A 27,337-nucleotide genomic window follows, 5' to 3' on the forward strand; every position below is an offset into this window, starting at 1 on the left:
GTTGGGTTTGAACTGAAATCATAATAGTTTACTGTTCTGGATTATGTTGAGGGCTCCATTTGTTTTTATGTGTGTTTTGAATTGCCAATTTGCACTCTGTCAGTCAGCCATTTCCATTTCCATCAACTGTGACTCGTAATAATGCCAAAGATTAGGGAGTTTTGATTTGGCCCGTGATTGTTGAGACAGGATTTCAACGTCAACAACAGCTATTGAGCTACTTAATATCCGTCATGATTTTCCGTTGGAGTGAGGCGTAGCAGCAGCATAGCGTCAGTGTCTAAAAACAGTCATTATGTGCTCGTCATTGCCATTCCCATGCCCTATCAATGTCACTGACAATATATCTCCTGGTCCTGTGTGCCTTCCAGCCATGGGCTGAGGTCCAGTGGATTAGGGAGTGCTATTTGCCTGTCATTGCTCAAGTCTTTGTTTACATACATGCTGTTCCCCGAGTAAAGCCATCTTTGGATTTATTGTTGGACCCTGTCTTTTTTTTTTATAGTATTTTATGACCCTTCTTTAACCACATGAACCGTAGTGTCCCTATTCTGGGCATGATGTCATAATAGGCGAATATTTTATGAAAACTTGCAAACATCTGGTGAAAATAGCCGATCTACAAGCCCATAAGCTCGTGTTGTGAGCCTGTAGATCGGCTATTTTCAACAAACAGATTTGATGTAGAGAGGTAAAAAAGAGGGGGCCAAGTATAGACGCCCTGGGGGACCACGGTCTACAAAGTATATAGGGTAGGTTCAAGTGTTTAAAAGTGTCACTTATTTCTGCATACTGTTCTGTTCCAGCCAGAAGTTCTTTGGACCACTGGTTCCCAACGTGGGGTCCGGGGGGCTAAATAAATAATAATAATAATAATATTGAACTTTATTTGTATAGCACCTTTCATGATTTCAAATGCAAGATTAAAAACATTAAGATCAAAAACATGATCAAGAACAAATTAAAAGGAGGCAAGATCAAAATTAAAACGATACAAGAAAATAGCAAGAACAAAACATCACTACATCACTTAGAAGGATTCCAGAACCACTCAGACTACCTGCCGTTGGCCCATAAAAGTAGAAAGCTGCTTCGCCATGTTTTTTATAATTCATTTTTGGCACCTCGAGGAGGCCAGCACTAGATGACCCAAGGAGATGGGTTGGAACATATGGGCAGGCAATCCAAAAGGTAGGAAGGTGCTAAACAATTAAGTGCCTTAAAAATAACGTTTACAACATTGTTACACTGTCATATCAGTGTTCATTTAACCCTGAGGATTTGACAGTGTAGATTCTGGTCCCAGAGGTCAAATAAAACGTTTTCCAAACCGGGGTCCTTGAAATTAATAAGGTTGAGAATTACTGCTTTGGAGTCGCTGTTCTTCTTCTAATGTATTCCTCATGCTTCTAAGAAGAACTATGACATTGTGGCAAAGTGAGCAGCAGGAGGCCTTCTGACTTCAAACATTTTATGAGTGAGCAATGTACTGACAGTGAGTTCTGTATGTTGTCAGCAGAGGAAATGGTGGTTCAAAAATGTTGCCAACTAAAACATTGTATGAAATTGTACAACTAAAGTGAAACCACACATACTCAAAGAGGTTGATAGAGAGCTATGCTGCCTGTACAGTGATGGGCTTAGAAGGAAGGAGTGTTAAAGACCTGTAAAGCCCTCTCCAGACCAATCTGAGTCGGCCCGATTTTGGGCCGAATTGGCTTCGGGAAGCGTCGGCCAGTCGGTTAGGGGTCCGTCGGGGGGTCCGTCGGGACCTTTTCGGCCGACCCAGAGCCGACCGAACATGTTCAGCTTTTTAGCCGACTGGTAGCGCAGTGGCAGTGACAACAGAGGGCTGTCGGTGTTGCCAGATTATGTGAGAGAAACAAGCGACCATGTCTATGAAAACCTACATTCACTGTTTCTTGTTGTTGCTCCCAGAGAGAGAGAGATTGATTGATTTGCCCTACTTTTGCGCTGTGGTGATTGGGAGCAGGTGTGTAAATTTGTCCAGTGACGGAGTCACATGCATCCGTGTTTATGTATAAATATGTAATGCGCAAGTATGTAAACATGTCCTTCTGAGTGGGAGTTCAAGCATTGCATGAATAGGCTCGTAAAGCAGGGAGATAGTGACAGAGGACGAGTGGTAGAGGGGGAGAGAGAGGGGGGAGAAAGAGAGAGAGAGAGAGAGAGAGGGAAAGAGAGAGAGAGAGGGAAAGAGAGAGAGGAGGGGAGAGAAAGAGAAAGAGAGAGGGGAGGAAGACAGAGAGAAAGTGGGAGACGGAGAGAGAAACGGAGGGAGGGAGAAAGAGGGAGGTAAAAAGCGGCAGAGAGAGAAGGAAAGAAAGAAAGAGGGAGAGACAGAGGGAGAGAAAAAAGGGAGAGTGAAAGATTGAGAGAGAAAGAGCGAGCGAGAGATTGAGGAGACGGAAAGAGGGAGAGAGAACGAGCAATTAAGTGAATTGCTTTCACCTGCTGCTGCTGCTGCTGCTGCTGTGCGGAGTGTGCTACAGGGCATATCTCCGCCAAGCCAGGGTGACCTACCCAGGCTCATGAAATTCATATTCAGGCTAGTAGCCAATTAGAATGAAATCTTCAAAAACGGACTCATATACTGATACAGAACCATATATTGGCTATATATTATGGCTGTCGGGTGGAAATCTTGTATGTTCCTTTTTTATTATTATTTAAAAACAATTTAAAATCGTGAAAATAGCCAATCTACAAGCTGTAATTATTAATAATTAAGAAATACTATATTTTAAAGAGTGAAAAATCAACTAAAGTCATTATTAGTGCAAGTTCATTCACATTTCATTTGAATGAAAATAACTTGTGGGTAAAATACATTCTGTGAATCTAATGTGATTAATGTGACCGCTACTTCAGTCAGTGAAGTCCAGGGCTGAATGTGACATATTGAGACCTATATAACTAAATATTGGTCATTTGCCAACACATTATTTTGTGAAATAAATGGGTAATATTTCACAGATAGTTATACTATTCTTATAATATATTAAAATACAATCATCCTTAACCTTCAAGTTAAATGCATTATTTCCGTGGACTTAAAAATCATTTTTGGACTTAAAAATCTTTATTATTTTTTTGGATGGCCTTCCTGCCCTGGCAGGAAGGCCGGGCAGGGCCTTTGTGCCCTCCAAAAAATTACAACACCAAAGGCCAAGTGGCCTTGCCCCTAAAATGACGAAATTCCAGGCTTGAATGCAATAGATGTACTCTGAGTCTGTTACAAGTAAAAGTCTGGAATTCAACATTTACTTGAGTAAAAGTACTAAAGTATTGGTATAAAAATGTACTTAAAGTACCAAAAGTAAAAGTACCAAAATGTTTGAAAATAGCAGATCTACAAGCTCAGAACGCGTGCATCGCAACACGTTGTGAGCTTGTAGATCTGCTATTTTCAAATAGCTTATAGGTATAAAATAGGGCTAAAGTGGTTAATGTATGTTTCATAATGATTTATATCTGCAAAGTAACTAGTAACTAAACATTTCAAATAATTGTTGTGGAGTACAAGTATAGACAATTGGAAATACTCCAGTAAAGTAAAAGTACCTCAAAATTGTACTTAAGTACAGTACTTGAGTAAATGTACTAGTTACTTTACACCACTGCACGTCAGTGAAGAAAAAACGCTGGGAACATCCCTAAGTGGCTTTGCAGGGAAACAAGCCCAAAGTCGCTTATAATAAGCAGACCTGGCAACGCTGGCACGCTAAAAGTCAAATTAGCACATGAATGGCCAGTCGGCTGACAGACTTAAATGGCAACTTTTGCCAACCGAATACCAGTCTGTTGCAGTCTGGAGTAGTCTGCAATAGTCTGGACGAGTCTGTTTGGTGCGGAGTTGCCTTAAGAGACTGATCCTCCTGGGTAATTGGGCAATTTATCAAGACCTGTCAGACAGGCCTTGATTAATTAGAACCAAGAACCAAAACACAGTGTCTTGGTTCTGGGTGGAACAGGATTCATGTTAACTCGATTGGTCCAGCTTAAAAAAAACTCAAAACTATAAAGCGTTTTTATGACCAAGGATCCCCTAGCTGAGAGACAGATGAAGCAGGGACCCCCACTAATTTTTTTTAAATAACTTCACCTAACATTTTGTGTCATTTCCCAGAGTCTCTCTGTCTGACTGGACTAGTATCTTGTGTGACTTGTGTGACTAGCGAGACTCCTGTAGGAGTCGCTGTAACGACAGAGAGCTCCCTCCGCTGCCGGCTTCCCACCAACGAACATCGGCAATTGTGCTTGCTGGAGCTCCCATCCAAGCGGGATGCACCGCAGAGGAATCGAACCCCATTCACCATTGTAGTGGGCAGGAACCTTACCCGTGCGCCACATGGATGCCCCAAGAGACATTTAAGTAGAGGCAGTGTTACTGAGAGAAATGTCATTGAAATTGTCATTGAAATTTTAAATAGTGTTAACTTCCAGGCATAGCAGCAGGGACCACCCAAAAACTTTTGCGGCGTGTGCTTCTCGCCGTAAATGCTATGGGCTAAGCCCCGGACCTTGTCAACTCCTAGATCCGCCCCTGCTGTGAAAAAAAGATTGTACTCATAAAAACAATGTGCTAAGACTATGATTTCAGGAGGTTTGATTTTACAGGGCTGTGGGGAGCGTGAAAGGGCTTAAATTGGTAATAGCAAGTGGAGTCACCAAAATGCCTTAACGAATTGATTTGGAAAGAGAGACAGCGCAGTTGACAGAGGAAAATATTCTGTTCCCACACAGAGCTTAAGTAGAGTTTCGCATGCTTGTTAACATAATTCAAGCTCTTGTGTCTTAAGTGACTTGTTTTTTCTTTCCTCCTTGACAGAAGTTTGTTTGTGTGTGTGTGCGTGTGCAGCTGTTTGTTATACCTTTTGCTCGCCGGGGTCCCCATTGTATAAGGAACAGCGCTGTAGTTTAGCAGTCTTGTTGAGAGAGGCTTACTCCAGAAATGTATGGATTTGACTAGATCTTAGTGTATAAGAATACAAAATCCAAACACCAGTAGTTGCTGCATTTGGGAGCACCACCCAGCCTTGTAGGTCTGGGATGTGCGTGTCTTTTCAGCTTCTCTCTCTCTCTCTCTTATTTTGACTAGATCTTAACCACTTAAACTACTTTGTTGACTGGGGTCCCCCAAAGCCCTATACTCAAACCTATTTGCTGAAAATAGCCAATCTACAATCTCACGTTTGCCCCAAAATAGGGACGCTAGGGTTCATGTGGTTAGTTTGTTGGTCCCAGCAACACAAACATACTGTATTGGCAAGCAATATGTGCCCTCATTGGCATGGTATATAATGCAATGTATTGCCCATGGGACAAACTGATTTGGCTGTCTGGTGGTGCAAAAACAGTTGATTTCAACAGCGAGTGTCAACATCATGTATTCTGCTACCGCTGCAGCCTATCCTATGGGAAAAGGGCAGTGCATGCTTTTCATCTCCTCAACAAGAGGAGCCTTATTCTCCTGCTTTTATGGAAAGATCTCTTGATTAGGCATAGAGCCCTTGCTGGTGTGGTCTGGTTAATTTGGGTCATATGTAAACCTTGGGCTCTCTGTCACAGAATGATCACAATAGAGAGCTTGTATAGAATGTCAGAGGGCTGCGTGTTTGTGTTCCGTGTGTTTTTCTAAGAATTTATAATATAAGCAACATCCAAGTGTACCATTAGTTATTGTACGACACAGAGCTCTCAGCACTCTGAAAATGAAATTAGACATCCTGGCATGTTCTTTCCCTTCCATTCTCCCTACGTCTCTTTCTCTCAGCCCCCCCCCCCTGTCTCTCACTCTATTTGACTGTGTATTATAGTCTCATGCATGGACACAGGAAAACCCAGGCCGTGCCATGACAGTCTGTTCACACGGAGGAGGAATCTGTTGGCTGAACGATACCGGGCTCTCCTCTCGTCCAATGTCACACATTCTTACCCCTCACCTTTGGCACAACAATCTGCCTGGAGGCTCCCTTTCTGTCTGCCTCTACCCGTCTCTCTCCCACAATTTCTCTCTCTCTCTCTCTCTCTCTCTCTCTCTCTCTCTCTCTCTCTCTCTCTCTCTCTCTCTCTCTCTCTAATATAGGCTACATTAATGTTTTTTACCAGGGATTTCGGAAGTCTCTTCACAGGTATGAGTTCCTCGATATGTTATACAGCAGATTAAGATCCTCTTGTGTTTTCGCTCCCCTGTCCTTTTCAGATATGTGTTTCTGATGGGGCTCCAGGATCGCAATGAGAAGCTGTTCTACAGGGTGTTGACGTCCGACGTCGAGAGGTTCATGCCCATCGTTTACACCCCCACGGTGGGCCTGGCCTGCCAGCTGTATGGCCTGGCATTCAGGAGACCAAGGTGAGACAGACAGACACACACACACACACACACACACACACACACACACACACACACACACACACACACACACACACACACACACACACACACACACACACACACACACACACACACACACACACACACACACACACACACACACACACACACACAAATGCACACACTGTGCACAACACATGCACACATCCAATACACATGTGCACACATGCTGCTACATCGACATAAGGAGCATCTCATTTAAGTCTAAAATAAGAATAACAGAACAACTTCAACTAAAACTAAAACAGATTTCAATTGAAAGACCTTGAGTAACATTATACATAGGCCCTTACTAATACATGTAGATCCACACTGAAGATCAACAAGACAAGTATGTTCATGTGATCTTGTGAGAAACACACACACACACACACACACACACACACACACACACACACACACACACACACACACACACACACACACACACACACACACACACACACACACACACACACACACAAAAAGTACTTACTGTAAATTATTTGGATCCATTACAGCGAAACATAAAGCTCAAGGAATCTTCAAACATCTGCATGCTTTGTTGGACTTGGCATTTACTTTTACCTTACAAAACCTGAGCTCAAAATCAGAGGGTGTGGTAGCTCTTTCAGCTGGATTTGGTTAGACCTGGCACAGCTCAAGGCAAGCCGTTAACGGCACTGGAAGTCGGTACGCAGTTCACCTTGAGTGGACGTTGCAATGGTCTTTGCAGACGGTAGTTAAGAGGTTGCCTCTCCTACGATAAGCAAAACACACGCACATGCTGTAGTAATAGTGTTAATTTAGCCGTTTGTAACTCTGAGAGTGTACAAATGTTAAAGGTCCATTTGGTTACATTTGTACGCACTCAGAGTTAAATGAACGCTCAGGATTTTACTCTGCACACATCAGCTGGGTATGTTTCCCCTCAAACTGATTCATTAGGGCCAAGTTTCTTTCTCAACCCAACACTCGCTTATTATCCTGTGTGGGATAATAAAGTTGATATGAGTCTGAATCAATCCTTGAAAGTACAGTACAAAATCCTCAGTGAAGAGAGATTGAAAATGGACCCAGTTTTTTTTTTTACCAGAAGGACTTCGGAGTGCAGGCTATTGCTTTCTTACTGTGTCTGTGCTTGGCTCTGCCTCATTAGATTAAATTTTTTTATTGAGATGATCTCAAGTATTGTTAGTTTTTTGGCTGAGTGAAATTGATAAAAGCAAGACCACTCCAGTCATATCTCTCTCTCTCTCTCTCTCTCTCTCTCTCTCTCTCTCTCTCTCTCTCTCTCTCTCTCTCTCTCTCTCTCTCTCTCTCTCTCTCTCTCTCTCTCTCTCCCTCCATCTCCAACCTCCCCCTCTCTAGAAAATAACCTTGACTGTATATTGTAGGTTCAACAGCATTGTACGGACAGTTCACCCTCACCCCATATACAATAGCGCAGCACATTTTTCCAAGCGGTTTCTCTTGCGTAAAACAGGGGAGCAACAGTGCAATAAGGGACTTTAAATCATCTACGACTGTATCCCCACCTCAGGTTCTTTTGAGTAATTATGAGTCCTAATTCTCCTTACTTCAGTTATTTTAAATGCTTACCTTGGGTGCATTTAAACATCTCCATAACATTGTGTTACCCAACATCTCCCCTTTTCCCCCTTCCCTGCAGAAGAACTATGTGGAAAATATTCCTAGCATGCTCCCTACCTCTGACACAGGGCTGGCTCGAGGAGTCATTTTTATACCCCTGCCCGCCCTCAGTCACTGAGAGAGCAGTGGGCCAGGACCTGCTGCCAGAGCCCCCGGACTGGGACCTGGGACTGTTGTTAATGTGCGTCAGGGGGGTCGTGAGTGGGATGCTCTGGAGAGACGCCTGGTTTACCCCGACAGACCTGGTTTTGAGCCAGGCTGTTTCTCCGAGCGGAGCCCAGGGAAGAAAGGAAAGGCAGGGAAGGGGAAGAATTGCTGGTACACCACAGCTCACTAGGGCCTGTGTCGATGGTAGATCACACATATATATCATGTATTGTTTCCTGTGGCTTTTTTTTTAATGATTGAGCAGCCTCTAAGGCTCAGGTTTACATCTCCACTTTGTCTTTAACATACAATCTTGCTCTGTTTGTCTTTGTCTCATTCACGGCCTCTAAGGCATCTTTACACAGCAGCAGCTTTTGAAAAGGCTAGTAATACATTACCATTGTGCGTGTGCATGGGTGCGCAGCACATGTGCATATCTTCCAGACCACCATAGTAGCATGTAAGAGGAAAAGAGATTAGCTCCCCTAATCGCTGGCTCTTGGCTATAAGGACCGCTGTGTGGAATAGACAAGCCTCTCTGTGCCCTGCCCCGGCTTCACTGGCCCTAATCTGCCCCATGCAGACTAAACACTCCAACACCGGGCTCCGCACCAAAGGTTATAGGTCAAGCGCCATTAAGTGTCAAAACAGGGCTGATTTACAGAACTCTAGATGGGGCAGAGGCAGGAAGCAGGGATAGATAAAGGAACACATTCATATCATTAGATTAGTGGACATATGCTGGCTTTTTCGTTAGTTTGTGAGCTCGCGAGTGGACACAGTGAATCTCTTTAATGCTTTGACAGAAAGAAATCTGTCTGCCTTTTCTTTGCACAAAGTTTGTGCCTGTTCGAGCGGTAAACGCGGGTTCTGTTCGTTGTGTGATATCTGAAAGTGCTCCAATGTGACAAATGATGATGTTCTGTTGCGCTGAACTGATCCCCAGTGTTACATAAAAGTAATTAGGTGCACAAACATTTCAATCACTTTTAGTGTCAGTACATGCCCAGTAAGGTGTTCAGACATACTATAGAATGCTTATTTAGGAATATCTATTAGGCCCTTGACACTGAGATTATAGGGCTGTTGAGGAGCTCTCAGGCTAAGTGACAGCAACCAATATATGTATCTAGCTAATAGAGACTGATGATCATTGGTAGCCCATTACTGAAGTTCCCAGGTAGAGGTCAATGGTCATGGTGGGTCAATGACTCAAGAGCTCAAGAGTGGTCTTAGGTTTTTATCTAGCTCAATGAGCTAGCTATTTAAAAACGTGGGTGTAGAATCCTGCAGTAATACTGCAGGATTCGACACCCATGTTTTTAAATGTGCTGTTTAGGCACTGCGTGCCCACTAACACCTTTGCAAGTATACCTTCTAATGGTGGTCTTGAAAGCCTTTGTAGTGATTGAGCTTTATGCACATGAGGTATGAAATGATGGTAGAGCTAAACACCGGCGAGCTCATTATCAACTCAATGATGGACCTGACACAGCTTGATTAGAGCTGCACTTTCTATAGTTGAGAGAGGCTGCTCTTTGATTAAACCTGTGGGTGAGATTCAGGAGGTCACAGAAACCTAATGAAAGGCATCAACTGATCCTGTGAAGTGGCTCATGTGTTTGATGATGATGTGAGTATTACTGCCTCAGGGATAAGAGGCTTTCACATTGCAATCTCTCACCACTGAGGAGGCCCACACGCAGTGTTTTAAGTGCAAAGAAGGTCATCAGTGACCAAAACTTTGCCTCTCCTTCAATAAATCCACTCCTCCACCGTGCAGTTATCATTGAAGTGCGCAAGGACAAAGTGTAATTGGGATCTACAGCACTGGTTCTCAATGTGTGGTCCGGGGACCCCAGGAGTCCTTGATGTGGTTCTATGAGGTCCCCAGATATATTAAAATTGGCTAATGGGTCGGTGGGCCGACCGGCTGGCTGGCTGGCTGACCACCACTATGACTCAGATATAACATAGAGTTCATTATGACTCAGACATAACCATATAGAGTTCCCACTGCCGCTTCACCCAAATATGGCGTGTAGCGTGTGACACCAGACCCAAACAAACCGTGTCGTCACTACAACAGACCAAAAAAAAAAAAATCAAAAAAAAGTCATGAGTCAGATCGGTGGTGCGACGTACAGCAGGTGTGAGAGCCGCGTAGCGTTAAGGACAATTAGGAACAAAATTGAGCCTTACAGGTCTGTAACTCAGAGAGTGTACAAATGGAACCACAGGTCCATTTGGTGAGTTAAATTAACAGAGGAATTTACAACGTAGATTGGGGTCCCAGAGTCATCATATGAAACGGAAATTAAAAAAGTGGAGAATCTACTGTATTGGTATGACCCTCTAGGCTGAGTAGACATCTCCCCACCCTTCCTCAGGATCTTTGCAACATAAGCTGTCGATGAAATGTGACAAGTCAATTGCAACCAGGAATATGGACCAACCACTTATACCAAATCACTTGAGTCATTTGTTACATTTGTTGTTTTATTATAACTGATGATTGCTTGGTTTGAGCTGAAGCATACTGTAATCTATGACCAGTACTGTCTAAGAGCAGCTCATACATCCATCTGCTTAAATCCATCTGCACTAAACAACAATTTCAGAGTTTGACATTTAGTAGATAAGCACCATCCAACAACAGTGTAAGTGAAAAGAAAACAAGTATGTGCTACAAAGTGGCCTGGGAGGAGAAGGAGGAGGAGAAATGAGAGAAATGGTTTGGAATGACACTGACCTCATAAGGAACGCGTGGCAAAACATTTGGGAACAATTCCATTCTCGACTTTGAGGACTTTGTAAAACAATATAAAACTCATGTCTGAAGTCTAAGCTTTAGAGAGGTTTGAATGGATACAGCATACTTGCAGCACACTGTAGTAGAATAAGTTCCAAGATTACCGTTATTATCCCTGAGAGGGAAAGTTGATTGGTATAGAAAAAAAAGGATAGAAGCAGCCAGTCTTTCTTGCAAGTAAAAAATATATATAGTTTTTTTTAAACTTTTGCTATATAGACAGGCTTGCTACATCCATTTTCAGAAAAAGTGGAATACAGCCCCTGATTGGTTCCCATAATTGATGACATGAAATGCAGACCACCGCTTGTAAAACAGTAATGGTGTCTCAAAGCAACGAGCCGTAACGTTAACGTTAATACAGAATAAACAACCACTTGGGAACAATGAACGAAGGTGAAAAATCTACAGCTTTTTGCATCAACTTCTCTTGTTCTGCATCTCTCCATTTGTGAGATATATGGCCCATTATGTCATTTTGACCTTGACCTTTGAACTTTTTGACCAAGCTGTTAAAATTAAGAACCAGCTGTTCTTAATTTTGACCTTTACCTTGAAGCACAGGTGCTTTTAGACGTTGTGCTTTTGATCTTGGCTTGACCTTTTTGTTTTTCAAGTGAATCATTTCTTCATGGCAGCCTACTGATGATCCCCACCAGATTTAACGAAAATCTGCTCATCTATTCTCCAGTTTTTGTTTCTCTCACACGCACGCACACACACACACACACACACACACACACACACACACACACACACACACACACACACACACACACACACACACACACACACACACACACACACACACACACACACACACTTTGGTGATACTACTGTGGAAAACTGATTATGTGTTTCCAACAGACTGATGTATTTCGGGCTGAAGACTACGCTAGTGCCATTTTCTTAGTCCCCAAGATATCTCAAAAAACAATTTAAATCAATCAACCTGTCTTCTGGAGGGGGGGGGGGGGGTGGGTGGTTGATGAGTCCATGTCAGATCTATTAATTGAAACCAGGTCTGTGCTATGCAGACTTTGCTCTGTGGTGGGACGCTTACTGTATGCAGTGAGAGTTGGACGCTGAGTGAAGCTCTCTTCTCACTGTGGTGGTGGATGTGTGTAAAGTCATGGAGCGCTTGGCTCCAGACACCTCAACTCTAAGATGTTTTCGATTCAGCACGACCAGGGAGCCTGGATCCAATTAGGGTCAGCGAGCACAGTGGTTGTCAGTAACAGGCTTTGTCCCCTGAGCTGTCAGCACACAGCGCTGGTCTGAACAATCACCTTCTCTTTATCCAACTCCCTCCTGCACTCATCCCTGTCACTCTTTATCTGTATCTTTCTCTCTATCTCCCTCTCTCTCTCTCTCATGCTCCTCTTTCTGCCAGGGACCCCTTCAGGAATACTCTAACTGTCAAGATGTTAGAAATTGTAAATCTATAGAACAAAACCTCTGATCACCAAGAGGGTTGAAACTAGTGTGCCAAGAATTTTGACCACACTACTAATTGATTGCTCTCCCCATGCCACCTTTTCCACTACTTCAAATTCCTGCTTCTACTTGCAAAGTTTCATGGAAGTTGATTATAGTACAAATTTCAAGTTCAGGTGGGGTAGAGTATAACCCATTTAGATCTGATGTCGATAAAAAAACGCCCTCTAAATCCTAACCTACTGTATGTTTTCTGAAAAACTTCATGTTGCTTGCTATATACATACAGCAACATCTAAAATGACTTTCCCGGATTGAAGGGTATAACATAACATCGTGTAGGCTTTCCAGGTCTATATGGGTTAACCCATTAAAACCAGGAAAGCATCTGTGTCATTTTAGATTTTAGCATTGGCTATTCAAAAAATAGCAGATCTACAACTCGTACATCTGCTATTTTGGAACATTTTTTGAAACATCTTGAAAGTGTGACAAGTCTGACAACTACTGATTGAAGGCATTTGTAGAATCGTCCTCAGGTCTTAATGGGTTAAGGCATGCACCCACTACTGCAAAGGTTGATTCGGGGCATTCTTTTGATTGGTTGGGATGCCTGTTTTGTAGGGAAGGGGATCTGTGGGGAGAGGGTGTGAAATTCTGGGCATGTTACTCTTTCCTCTCCTCCACCTGACGCCTTCACTGTCAGGTGAAAATAAGTGGCTTGGTGACTTCATGTGTATCCATTGAGGCACGTGGTTGTCTACACCCTCGCCAGGGGCAATAATGGATGTTGGCAGCGACAGGGACTGTGGTAGAACCCTAACAGCTAAATTGGGGAAGAAAATAGGGGGTGGGAGGTGGGGTGGGTGTGTGAATACGTTTCCAAAATTTGCACTAAGCTCATCCAATAAATGAATTTGACTGAATGGGTTTATGTTCCTAAAACTCAAAGATGTTTAAACGCCTTCTCCAGTAAATACCTTCAGCATGTGAATTCTGGCTACAAAGTTCAGTCTTTCCAGAGGTCTTAAAATGTAATTTATAGTGCCTCCTTTATATCCAGCAGGTGTACTGGAACAAGACGAACAAGTTATGGAAACAGATCTATGACGTTGATCCCTGACAGAGACATACGGCTTGACACGGCCGAACACCCCAAGTTCAGTCTGTCCCTAAGCCGTTTTGACATATTTGTACAGTATTTCACATGCTGCCATGTGAAATACTCCTCTACATTAACAACCAGAACTGGCAGAGATGTACACGTACAGTAGGCATTCCTGTCCCTATCTTACTACAGTAGTGGAACCATAAAAATGAAAAGTGTGAGAGCCCGGTGAGTTAAATATGCTTCATGGCCTACTTCATGCGGGCAAAAGGCGGTCACTTCCACTTATTGCATGTATGTTTTAATGATGTTGTTATTTCTGGACTATTGCTGCCTCAGAAGGGCATAACAACGCCTAATAAATCACCCGGGAGACTGCAAATTGAAATAAAATTATACAATTTCTTTACTACATCCGTCATGGCTGAAGTGCATTCTGCAAGGGTTCCAGAGCAGATGGCATGAGGTGTGTTTCTAAAAAGGGTGTTTGTGTAGGACCGATGCCAGTGTTGTGCTACCCAGTAGAGCCGTTTTAAGCCACTGACTTTCCCTGGCCTCGTCTATGGCGGTAAAGGCCAGCTGGCCGTGTGGGAGATCTAATACGCCACGGCAGCCATGCACATTATACTGTACGTACTCTACTGTATGAGAGGTGACCAGAGTGAACTCACAGATATACATGCACACACATACATACTGTACTTACTACACACACCAGCACCACCGCATTAAACTACGTATGTCCATGGAAAAGCCTTCACTGAGTCCAGCATTGTTTCCCCCGGAGTGAATGGAAAATCTCAACCAAAATGAAAAAAAAAATATTCCCCCCTTGCTTTCCAACCTTATTGGCACAGCGTCATCTGCAATCTCTGGGTTTCTCTTTTCAACTTTATGTCTACATATAACTCAGTCAAAAGATTGACAGGATAATGTCAGAAGTACATCCTGTCATATATACAGTGTACAAACATGCAACATCAAAGTTGACAGGTGCAATTGCGCTGAACGTCTTTTTTTCTTCTTATTGCAATGTACTGCAGGTTGTTTGCTAGCTAAGCAGTGGGTGATGATACTTGGTATTGGCAGGAGGCAAGACGGTTGATGAAGTTCTTTGGACCTGCATTCATTACTGAGCATGATGCGCCTTGACAGTCTGTGGTCACTGAGTCAAACAGGCCATGTGATTTACTCTTGCTTGCCTGTTTTTCCAGGTGTGGCACTTTGGGCTTCATTTTCACATGCGCCATATTGTTGTTTCCCTCCAACAGAGAATTACCAACGGGGGAATGTGATGATGTGCAGACCATATCAGCTGCTGCTCACCCATTTCATGTCTCAAGTTTATGGGTTTAACAGTTTCAAATCAGATGTGCAGTTAATGGCTGGAATAACAGAGTATGCTTTACTGCACATCTGTGGAGAATTGGAGAAATGATAATGTCAGATATTAATGTCAGCATATGTTAACCACATGAAACCTAGTGTCCCTGTTCTGGGGCAAACATTTTCCGAAAATAGCATTATCTACAAGCTCATGCGTTGCAACGCAACGCCTTGAGAGCTTGTACATCAGCAATTTTACCCGAATAAATTTGTTGTAGAGAGAAAAGGGGAGAGACAAGTATAGAGCCCCAGTCAAAGAAGTATACCATAGAGGGCTTAAGTGGTTAATGGCTGAAATAACACAGTTTATACTGTACTGTAACTGTATGTATTTGGAGAATTTGGGTAATGATAGTATCAGGTATTGATGTCAGCTTTGGTTAAGTTGTAGGCCTGATAGTCCCTTTGCTGTATACCATATAGCTCTGCCTGTGGGCTGCCTGTTATGTTCAGCCAAATGACTGATAAAACCTGCCAAACTAATGAGGGACAATTGTTGCTGCTGATAAGAGCTAAGACAACAGATAACAGAGCAATCAGCAGCACTGGGCAACACTTACATATCTGCCCAGAGATAAGGCATAGCCATATTTCTGTGCATGCTGTGACAGACAGGTATATGTTTGGGAATGTGGTGTGTGCAAAAGGACACACTTTAAATGTTCATCATCATTGTGCTTGGTGCTTAAAGTGCTTGTTGAATCAATGTGAATGGGGCCCTAAAAACTAATTACTTCTTGTTTTGACAGCCTAATCAGCTTGCAGCTTTGCTTTGGCTGTAAACACCCATGGCACTGTCATACATTTGGCAGAATTAGAAAATGAAAACTTGTCCATGTGGTTTATGAACTTATTGGACATATCCATTTGCACACACTCAGCCTCTGTGTGACAGAGCCAATCAAAACGCCCTCAGAACTGTAAACACCAACACTAATGTTGCATCTATACCGTTAATATCCCCCCGCACGCACGCATGCATGCACAGATGCGCGGACGCAATAAGAATTATGCTAGTGCTTTTATATTAGGGTTCATTCTTTTTGGCTCTAGCTATATCAAATCATCTGCTATCTTACTTACCTCTCCTAACCATTATGATGCATATACTTTGGTGAGCTCCAGGAAAGGCAGAACATTGCGTGCTTGGACAGTGATTAGAGTGCTTTTTTATTAGCATTAAACGGAATTAACAGTGCCAGAGAGTTAGTTTGATGAGAGCTTGTGAAACACATTATGCATTAACAAGTAACAACAGCCATACGTTGGTATCGTGATTTCTCTGCAGGTACTCCTAAATTCCCTAGTGATAATTAACTCAGAGAGTGCACAAATGGAACCAAATGGACCCGTAATTTGTACACTCTCGGAGTTACTGTATACTTTTCTTAGTGTCTGAAAATGGGCTCCACCCAAGCTCACCCTCGATGACCTGTCCCTGTTACGTCCTCCAACGTTTTTATGAGTACAGTGTTGTACATTCTCATTTTCAAGACAGCAAGACTTGTCCCATGGTGGAAAATATAGCACAGCCAAAACTGTGTAGTTTTAGAGCAGTCCATTTCTGGATATGCTGAACATTTGATCCTTATCCCCTGGGCTTTCAAAACTGTGGGAACACAAAAGATAAGAAAAGGACTGGATTAATTCCTCTTGACGTGAGCATTCTTGTATTATTCACGTTTTATCTCGCTAATCTCCATAATAAGCAAGTGCTCTAAAACACTTTGACACATTCGGAGCATTTCTCAGGAAATAAAACCCAGACCAAACTCTGACCCAGTGTGTGCTGTAATAAAAAAGTACATGTAAATAAAGTATGACAAACGCAATTTAACTTGAAAGACGCCTTGGCAGGCTAGTCTGTGAAGTCTATAATTTTAAACCACGACATTGCTAAGCATCCAGTGATCACATACTCTACTGTATTTAATCTGGTCTGTGCTGTCTGAAAACAAATTTCACTAACAAGGACCACAACATAAATCAAGATGCGTTTAACTGATTTATTATGAGAAGCTAAACATAATGAATGAATGTGTGCAAGACTTGAATGCTGTAGTTCTTCCATTTGGTGAATGCGCTGTTCGGAAGGAAGCATCGCAGCTAGTCCGCCATAGTATTCAGGCAGGCACGACTAACCTCCTTAGGGCCTTACAGAGAGAATAGTAGAAACAGGTAGAGAAGCAGGTTGAAAGGGAAGATTACAGAATAATGAACTCAACTCAACTTTTTTCACAGGTTTACAAGTGTAAAAAAGTGAGTGAAATTCTTTGTCGTGCGAGCTCCATCAATTCCAGTTTCAAGACACGTGGAAAGAAATAGAGAAAGAAAGAAACATATCTGTTTTCTTTTATAGTTTACGTGAGTTTTATGATGACTGGAAAAAATGGCACCGTCAGACCAAACTGGTGACCACATATTCAAACCATATTGTCTCGTGTAATTAATATGTTTTGTTATGAAAGATCATTCCATTGCAATAAAACAACAACAAAAATGCATCTTCTACTAATGAAAAGAAAACGTTACAATATTACCCTACAATCTTACATTATGTGGCCCATGACAACCAGCAGTAAATGGCATATAGTCTACATGTCAGCATCTTGTATAAAACACTTCCCAGTTATCTTATTTATCTTTCTGTGGATTGATGATTATCCAGGTTGTATTCATTAAGCAGACCCATAACACTGTCCTCTTAACTGCTTTAATATTATTTATTGCTTCCTTCTTTTATTCTGATGCATCAACTCTCTCTGGTGATGTATATGTTTTTCTTGGCATTTCTTTAAGTGTCATATAGACATAAACAGTATGTCTTCTCAATTATCTGCTTAGCTGCACAGTAAAATCTATCCATTTGTAACTCAGAGTGAACAAAATGTAACCAAATGGACCCTTCATGGTTAAATTAACACTGAGGATTTTACTGTGTGTACTACATAGAATCAGACACTCCTGAAGTGTCTGTGCATCGGTTTTACAGCCATCTGCCCATCCTCATCCTCAGACATCCCAGATTTTCTTTGAATGTTAATATGAATATCATGGCTCATGAATCATAGTCATACTTACTGCACTCAGTGATTCTATATCCCTTCACCCCTCCCCCATTGTCATGGAGCGTTACGTATATCCTCTCTGAAAAGAGGATCTATTTGAGTTTTGGAGAACATAATGGAGTTTTCCTATGTATGCACAACGTGATCCACTCGTGACCACTGTTGCTAACACAAAGTAGCATTTGCAAATAAACACGCTGCATTTGGTCATGGCACAATTGCTGGCTGAGTCGAATAGCGAATCCAATGAATTGCAACCCACGCAAAAAACGTCATTGGCCTAACCCAAAATGTCAGGATCTGTGCGAAAAAGGCAAATGAATGGAAAACCTAGATGCGTATGGTTGAAACAAATCTAAATAGCTAGTTGGGTTCAGCAGGTCTGCGGCTCTGATTCCTTTAGCAGGAACCTATCTGGAAGAGCTGGCTTTTCCCTCTGTTTCTTACGTCTGAGTTATGCAAAACTGGCTGTTGAGAGAAACTGCACTCTCGAGGCTTTCGTCTGGATACCTGGCTAGGTCAGGCAAGTACAGTAGGTGACACGCCATGAACTCACAGAAACTCACACTGCCTGGTTGCTGTTTTCGTCACGTTCAAGTTGTCCCGCACGCATAACTCGCTGCTCTTTTATGCTTTGTTATGACGCTCAGTGTGATGAAAGGCCTATCAAATTGGCATTGCACCATTCACTCGTTTGGCGATTTCCTGCCCCCTCTTTTCCCAATCTGGAAGGCTTCATGGAGGAAGATTTGTTTTGGCCAGCAGAGGAGGTCTGTCTGGCCTGTATTCTTCAATGGGCTGCAGTAGAAAGGGGCCAAGGTCTACAGGTTATGAATTTCCAAGGCCAGGGATAGGAATTGTCTCTCCCCATTGGTTTTTATAGAAAAAGAGGATGTTTTAGGCGTGTGTTGAACACCTGCCATGCAATGGAATTCTATCAAAAGCTGATGTGCCTTGGAGAGTGGGAGCCAGAAGAAGAGTGCATTGTCTGTGGAGACTGTTAGAGAGAAGACAGACAGACAGACAGACAGACAGACAGACAGACAGACAGACAGACAGACAGACAGAATAATTCCATCTCAGTGCTGTACAATAGTGTTGTTCATGTTAGAAATGCTTGGGAGAATACACATAACATACAATACATGCCTCGGACATCCCTGCACAACTGGTTTAAAACTGGATTTTGACAGGGATTTTACGCAGTTTACAAAGCAAGCTAGAGAAAGAGACAGGCAATAGAGGGAGAGAGAGACAGATGGAGTTGTTTGTCCAGCTGAGGCTGAATTATTCCTCCACCTTCCAGATTCCCCTTTTGTCTCCAATCCTTTATTTCATTTATTTATTTTTTATTACTGAACACTTTTTCCATCTCGAGCTCTGCCATATATTTAGTTCCTTTGATGCCATTCTGTTCCATTGTAATTAGTTATTTTTAAACCAGGCAAGCGGAGCTTGCGTCAGCACAGGCCCCTGGCTTGGGCATTGCCTATTGATGGGCACTGCCAGGGTCCTGCCTTTTGCTGGCTCTTCTCCCTGCGCCACATGCTGATATTGGTTCAGTCGACCACTTGGCTGCGTGTTGCCCTTAATGCATTACGCCAACAGCTACACTTTTGTGTGCTTTGTCAGTTAACGATCCTTAAAAGAAACAGCCAGCGAGTAGATGTACCCAGCCCATGGGTCCATTCTCAGAAATAAAACTTAAATTTTGTGGTAACTTGGATCACTTTTATTTCCTTCCACCGTCCCACTATTTTTTATTCAATTTATTTGTCGCTCTGCTGTAAAAGATGACTGTCTCCGTTTCCAGGATGACCAGCTTTACAGGGACATTCTTTTTTTTATTTTATCTTATTTTACTGTCTTCAGTAGAAGGCAAGTCATTAGCTAATGGCTTCTACTGAGCTCCAGTAGAATCCATTAGCTTATTAAGTGCCACTTTAGAGGGCGAAGCAAGGCGGACAACCTCATGTCTCAAATATTGTGCAGTCAGTTCTTTTGTACAGCTTGTGGCCAGATACCACATCCAGTTGTAGAAATTACTTGCACTCCTTGTGTGTGTGTGTGTGTGTGTGTGTGTGTGTGTGTGTGTGTGTGTGTGTGTGTGTGTGTGTGTGTGTGTGTGTGTGTGTGTGTGTGTGTGTGTGTGTGTGTGTGTGTGTGTGTGTGTGTGTGTGTGTGTGTGTGTGTGTGTGTGTGTGTGTGTGTGTGTGTGTGTGTGTGTGTGTGTGTGTGTGCGCGCGCGCGCGCGTTCCTGAACTCCCCCCTCTCGACTCTTGTATTTTCTTTCCCTATTTCGCCTGTTAGTCCACTCTTGCGCCTTGACCCCGTGTCGCGGTCCACAGAGGATGCACCACCTCACTCCCCCGATAGAATGACAGGCAGCCTGGACAGCATGTGTTGCTAGTATATGGGCCCCACAGGGCCTCATACCAATGTGTTTTCAGTCTATTGACACAAGCAAATGGACTATTAATATTCAACACAAATCAAAGTACCAAGCCAAACCTTGCGTTCAGTCCGCGGGGAACCTAACCTTTTAGCCTCAAAAGTTGGCGTGGGAAGCGATGCTTGGTTTGCCTTGAAAGCAACTTGTCCAAATTGTTTGGGGATGTTGCATATCGTTGCTGTCGGCCGGCAGAAACTTCCTATCTCCATCTCCAACAGTTTTTGTGTTTTTTTGTAAATTAATGCCCCACGGCTGCAGAGGTCACGTGGCTACAACTCACTGCTCCGTGTTGGCTTTGGAAGGAGTGAGGGGCTCATGTACTGTAGTTATCATTTCACAAACGCCTCTTCCTGACCGTCTGTTGCCCTCTGCTCAAAACTTTAAGGGATAGTTCACCCCCAAAATAACTTTTTTTCTATCGATTACTCACCCCATGGATGACCCTACCGGACACTCCGCTGGTCATCAAATTATTGGCTTAGGAATGCGACAAAAACAAAAAGATCTCTATCATGAATTCAAGGCTTCATGGGGTGTGTAATTGATAGGAAATAAGTAATTTTTTGGGTGAACTATCCCTTTAAGACTACCTATTTTGCAAGGTACATTATGATATCTGAGCAATGTGCTTTTGATCGCTTTCACCATTTCATATTGTAAGGCTGTTGGCAAGGTGAAATGAAATGTTTTGAATTGTCATCCAGGAGGACAATATTATTAGAATTATTATTTATTTTTCCATTCACCTTGTTGTATTATTTTTAAATATTTGTTGGGGCTTTTTTCTTATAGTAGAGACAGACAGGAAACAGGGCGAGAGAGATGGGGAGAGACATGCAGCAAAGCTCATCGGGAACGGGACTCGAACCCGCGATGCGCTGTCAGGCTACATTGAAGCCTAGGTGGCCGGACCGCTACACCAGCCGGGCCACCTATACCAAGTATTGCTGATTGAGTGTGCCGACATTTACTTCAATGAAGAGTGGTTTGCGGCTTGTCAGACTTGTTGTGCCCTGGGGTGACGATGAACATACAGAATTAAGTGTGTGTGTGACCACAGAGTTTTACCAGTCGGTACACTTGGGAGTCAAAACAATCGTGATTTAAATAGGCTAAATAAAAATGTGCACATGGCGAAACATCAGATTTCAATTGGGTTTACAGGGTTTTTAACAAAAATAACTACTACATTGATATCTACCTTACCAGGCACTAATTGATTGATTGATTGATTAATTGATTGATTGACTTTATTAACAGTTTGCAATTAGTAGAGAGGTATGATTTACAATGATTGTTAAAAGCATTACACAAAAAGCCCTATAGGGGCTTGTTTCCATTGTCGCTATGTTAGCCAGAATGATAATACTGTAGCGTCACGGTTGTTGTGGGAATGATATTTCCCAGTATGGCCCCTGTTTATTGTGTTGTTTATCTCTATTTGAATACGGGAATATGTTGGGGCTTATGTTGTGGGACTTTATGTGTTTGATCGTTGTGTCATGGTGTTCTTTTTGGTCATTTACGTTGATATATGTGATTTGGTGTAACACCATGCACCACTGTGATGTATGTTTGTTCTCATCGCCCTTTTCCCATTGATGTTGGGTTGGTTTGTGTAGTCATGTTGTATGCAGTTGCCACAGTAAAGAGTAAATTCTGTGAACAATCGTTGGCATGGCTTGTTCTTCGTGTGAGCAAAGCTTGGGTCATTACAATACTATATAAACAAATATGGCAGCCAATATTTATAATTTTTGATGCTGTTGTGCCGACGGTGACAGCAAGCTGCGCGGAAAGTTTCCGCCTATCCGGATCTTGTGCGAACGTCTAATAGGTTTAATTGCTTCTCTAATGAAATGCCTGAGTTTTAGTCTCTTGTCTCCAGTGGTAACTTAATGTTTTGGTCTCTCTGAGGGCCAGTTGACTAACTTCAATCTCTTAAAATGCAAATTGAGCTTTGAATAAAATGATTTGTAATATCATGCAGTCCAGCAGCTGCTTTGAGTATACATTCAGTGTTAATGTTGGACTAATGCTGCAGCTTTATATTCATGGGTCCTAACTACCGGAAATGACCAAAGTGTCTTATTGAATACATGTGTTTGTCTGACTGAAGACAGACTAAGTTAAGACATGTTTTTTTGTCTGATGTTGTTGTAGGGTTCTCTCTGTACTTTCACACAGTTTGGTTTCAATTCTCCCCATTGTCCCCAGTTCTCATGCATGCATGCCGCATAGAATGAACATGCGGTATAACAGACGCCTACTCCACACGGTAAAATCCTCAGTGTTAATGTATCCATTAACTCAGGGAGTGTACAAAAGTAACCAAATGGACCCGTAACGGTCAATCTGGTTACATTTGTACGCTCTCAGGGTTAAATTAACACTAAGGATTTCACTGTGCATCAGAGTCATGCTAGGATTACAGCGCATCACCCAGTGAGGTATCAGTGTTTCCCTGTCCGTCTCCGAGCGGCTGGTGTACGATTACTGTCATACCCCGTCTGAGACACTCGAGACCGCATGGCTTGCAGTCCTGTTGCATAACCATTAAGTTACAGTATTTCAAGATGGCCGTCAGTACGTGTCAACGAGAAAGTCATTAGTCTAACAATAACAGCCATCTGAGTACAATGACAGCTCCAGCTGTCTGATGGCTGGAACAGGTAGGGAGTTGGACAGAATAGAGTATGCAACATATGTTTCTGGCCTTTCCACACTGTATGAAAAGATTAAAGACTGATCTACTATAGCTGAACCAAATATTTTTATTTTATTTAGAATTAATCGTATTCTCAAGTCAGATGATGTAACCCAGTGTAATGATGGCAAAACACCACCATGTTTTCTATATCTGTCAATGACAATTGCAATTTTCTTACTTGCTGAATTAAAATTATTATTTCATTTGTATCTAGTGAGTGGGTTCTATTTTTATTCCAGGGAATTTATCCATATCAATTATTAATATAAATAATCCAAAATCTAGAGCATTAACATGATCTTTTGATTGGTATGGGCAGAGTGAGAAAGTCCTCGGCCAGAGTCACTTCTATACCACTGCCTTGTAGAGCCTCCTCAGCTTGTCTCTTGAGTTCTGTAATGTCACCCTCATCCCCTTCTTTCTGCAGAGCACACGGCTTGTACCGCTGACTAAAGTGGTACAGTACCAGCCTCCGTGCACAGCATGCCCGGGCAACTCCTGCAGCCATTTTAGGTGTACTGTGCCCATGGTCCACTGCTTTATCTTGGTGCTCATCTCCCAGGGTGGCCTCGTGAACCAAAATGTCTGCTTTGTTGCACATCCGCAATGTTCCTTCTCCAGTGACTGAGCTACAGTCCCCTAGAATGCAGACTTTCCTCCCCGGAATGGCTTCTTCCAATACTTCACCAGAGGACACCACACGTCCACTCTCTAGTGTCACTGACTTGCCGGCCTTCAGGCGCCCATAAAGTGGTCCTGACTTCAGGCCCAACTCCTGAAGCAGTTCAGTGTTCAGTCTCCCAGGCCGCTCCTGCTCCTGAATGGAGAAGCCAAAGGATGGGATACGGTGAAACAACCTGAAGGCCTTGACCACAAACCTCTTATCCTCTAGAAGGTGGTAGCAGTCAGTGGAGGCGTCCAGGGTGATGGTCCTCCCAGGACGCTCCTGAGGGTGGAGAGGACCACGCTCTGTCGTCATTTCGAGGCCGAGCTGTCCTTCTGGTGGACTCTGGTCCGGGGTCGGTTCCAGTTCATGCACTGCGTAAGGGAAGAGAAGATGTGACCCCGTCAGACCAAGAGTCACCCTGAGGAAGTGCCTAAGGCCCCTGGGTCCATAAATATCCACACAGGGTAGAGGCTGGGTGAGGCTTGGCTTGGTGTTGATACTCATAGTACACAGGAAACCAGGCAGGCCAAACAGGTGATCCCCGTGCAAATGGGAGATGAAGACCTTCGTGATTCGACCGGCTCTCAGCTGGCTCTTCATGATCTGGGTCTGGGTTCCTTCGCCGCAGTCGAACAGCCAACATTCTCCTTCGGTCCTCAGGACCAGCGCTGAGGCGCCGCGGTGCGGGGACGGATAGGCAGACCCAGTCCCCAGAAAAGTAAGATCCATTGTCATTTCCCCCTAAAGAAATTACGTTAATTGACTGGGGCTTTCATTTCCAACCACGTTGGAGGTATAGTATGTCAAAAGTCAAGGATCAAGGCTTTACAGCAAACGTTGAAACATTAAGAACCAGATGGTGTGGGAACCAAACTAGCAAACTAAAAACAGGAAATGAAAATAGAAACTGGCCGATTCTGAAAGTAAGAGTCTAGTTTTAGGCTTTTGAAGAGATGATGACGTGGCATGATGTGGCCTAACGTGACCTTGCAGCAGTGACAGTACCTACAGTATGGAACTCCATATTTGGGCGTGACAGGGGCGCCGGGCGGCATGGCACAATGTTGACGTAACCAGGGTCGGTCAGAGACTAACTAGCACTGTAGGTGTAAGCAGGGCTTGTGACAGCAGCAAACAGAGATTCCACGCAGATATTAGACCCTGTCTTGTTTTTGTTTACGGTATGGCTCTGCAGAAGTGTGTTTTTAAGAGAATCAGTTTGTGTTGTCTGTGTGTCTCTCTGTAATAATAATATTTTCGAAATAAATACAAATGAAGTCAATAGGGCTCTGATCAGACTGAAACCTTGGCCAAATGGTGTCATACAGTACGTCATAAATATATCATAGACGACTGACCACATGAAGTCCGAGATCCACATTGAAACCACGCCGTTTCCATGTGGATCCTGAGATCCACTTGATTCGATATTTTTTTCTCTGGAGTCTGTGGCTCAAGGCTGAGAATCACTAACATATAATACCGTAAGTCTTGCATCTTTATTTTGGAGTGCCGCTATTTCCTCTTGGGCATAGGCGGCGGGTGAGCCTGACAATTGGGAAGGCTAAGAGATCTGGCTTGAGGCTGGGGGGTCGGCCGCGCGTGCGTTTTTTGGGTGGATTTTGTTAGTTTCTTTTCGGTTTTTGGTTACTTTATTTTGGTTTTAGGGTTAGGGTTAGATTAGGGTTATGTTATGTCATTCTTATTTTTGCCTGATTTTATTGATTTATTATCAAAAAAATTACTAAATAATGCTGCGCACATATATTATAATATAATTGGCACAATTCCTAGAATTTCCCAGCATAACATTTGGGAAGGCTTAGCCTACCCTAGCCTTCATTACCCGCCGCCTATGCTCTTGGGTGATTTTCTTAAAGTACAACACTTGGACCTTTAGCACCAGTTTGACCGGTCCCTTCCCTCCGATATACATCCCCTAGCTTCTGTCAGTTGGACCCGATGTAATGGCTAACGAGTGTTGAGAGATGAGGTTTTGGGGGTGATGTGTGAGGGGCTGGCGGATGTGTTCTGGGTGAGTGGCTGCCCCTCCCCTGCTGGTCGTGTTTGCTGAGGACACGGGTCACTGCTCAAGAGGGGGGGCCGCCTTCTGGACTTCACAGTGTGTTTTGGGGTCATGACGTGGGAAGCAGCCTGAACTGTGGGTTTTCACTTTGGCTGTCGGGGTGTTTTCTTTGCCCTCTGTGCTTTCACCACACAAACCTCCTAGGAGGAGCTATAGCAGGCCGCTCAACCCTGCAGTGCCCTAACACACACACACACACACACACACACACACACACACACACACACACACACACACACACACACACACACACACACACACACACACACACACACACACACACACACACACACACACACACACATATCCTCACAAGCTCAGTGTTTCTTGCTGAAAGCACTCACCCTGCATGTGCACAGCATCTGTGTGGTTACAATGTATTAAAAAGAATAGTTATGTTGCTAATTAAAAATTCTTGCATTGATTCTTGCTATTATCTTGAGCACAATGGTGATGGATTGAAAGAAGACATTCCTGAATTGTATACCGCACAATACAAGCTTTCTAACTCGAGATCCTGTATATATGTATGATGTTATGGTTATGGTTATAAAGCATTATGATTATTTATGAGCTCTTATAAATCTGATTATACAGGGTTATGAGCAGATTATAATGCTTATAATTGGTTTGATAAGACACAGTGATGCCACGGATCGGTACATTTTCAATACAGCAAAAAAAAATACAAATGCCAGAGAAATGTCCTTGCTTTTTTTTTTTTTTTCTAATTGAAACTACTAACATCATAAACATAAAGTATGAACTTTCTTTACTTTGAACAATGATGTAATGTTGGTACATAAAGTGGTATTGTAGTAGTTATAAACAAATACAAACAAAATAAACAATTCTGTTTTTTTTATGGGGCCGTAAAGGAATAGTGTACCAGGCTGAATTCATTAAGCATGTTCATAAAGCCTGCATTTTGTAATACAGAGTATGTCTCATATCCGCGGAAATAAATGTATCAATCGCTGTGGTGATTTATTTTTCCACCACCTGAATCGGGTGCGTATGGCTGCTTAAATGCTGAAGGGGAGGCTTGTAGCCTGAGTGTTTGTCCTTGTTTTCATCTAGTTCCACCTACTGACATACTGGGGTGATGTCTGAGTCAATGAGTTTTCATATTTGAGGTATTCCCATTGACCTAACCTACACTTGTGTGGAAGATGCAACGTAACATAGCCTTTTTATAGACTGCTCTCTTGCCGTCGGCCTCATAATTCACAGGGAACGCCAAACCTGTTGATCTTGTGCTTCTGGTCTCTTTATGAAATGAGCATAGTCCATATCAGCTTGTCTCACTGTGACTGGAGTAGTGCGTATTTTTGGGACAGCACTTTGCAACTTGCCAGTTAACGTTGTCTAAGCTACCTAGTTGAGAGCAGAGTGCATCTTCGAAGCTGATTTT

General features: G+C 43.0%; 2 protein-coding genes across 2 annotated transcripts in view; one reads left to right on the forward strand and one right to left on the reverse strand.

The window, feature by feature from the left end:
• Window positions 1-27,337, forward strand: part of me1 (malic enzyme 1, NADP(+)-dependent, cytosolic) — a 108,557-nt gene that overhangs the window by 41,456 nt on the left and 39,764 nt on the right. Inside the window, exon 3 of the mRNA XM_080426612.1 lies at window positions 6,227-6,376. Coding sequence (XP_080282738.1) covers window positions 6,227-6,376 — 150 coding nt within the window. The remainder of the gene's footprint in view (window positions 1-6,226; window positions 6,377-27,337) is intronic.
• On the reverse strand, window positions 23,460-24,572 carry LOC308084494 (zinc phosphodiesterase ELAC protein 1-like; the record flags this gene model as incomplete). The annotated part of the gene is made up of 1 exon (XM_080427159.1): window positions 23,460-24,572. The coding sequence occupies one exon, from the start codon at window positions 24,570-24,572 to the stop codon at window positions 23,460-23,462; it is 1,113 nt and encodes a 370-aa protein (XP_080283285.1).

Source organism: Gymnoscopelus braueri (genome assembly GCF_963280865.1).
Source record: "Gymnoscopelus braueri genome assembly, chromosome: 4".
Classification (NCBI taxonomy): domain Eukaryota; kingdom Metazoa; phylum Chordata; class Actinopteri; order Myctophiformes; family Myctophidae; genus Gymnoscopelus; species Gymnoscopelus braueri.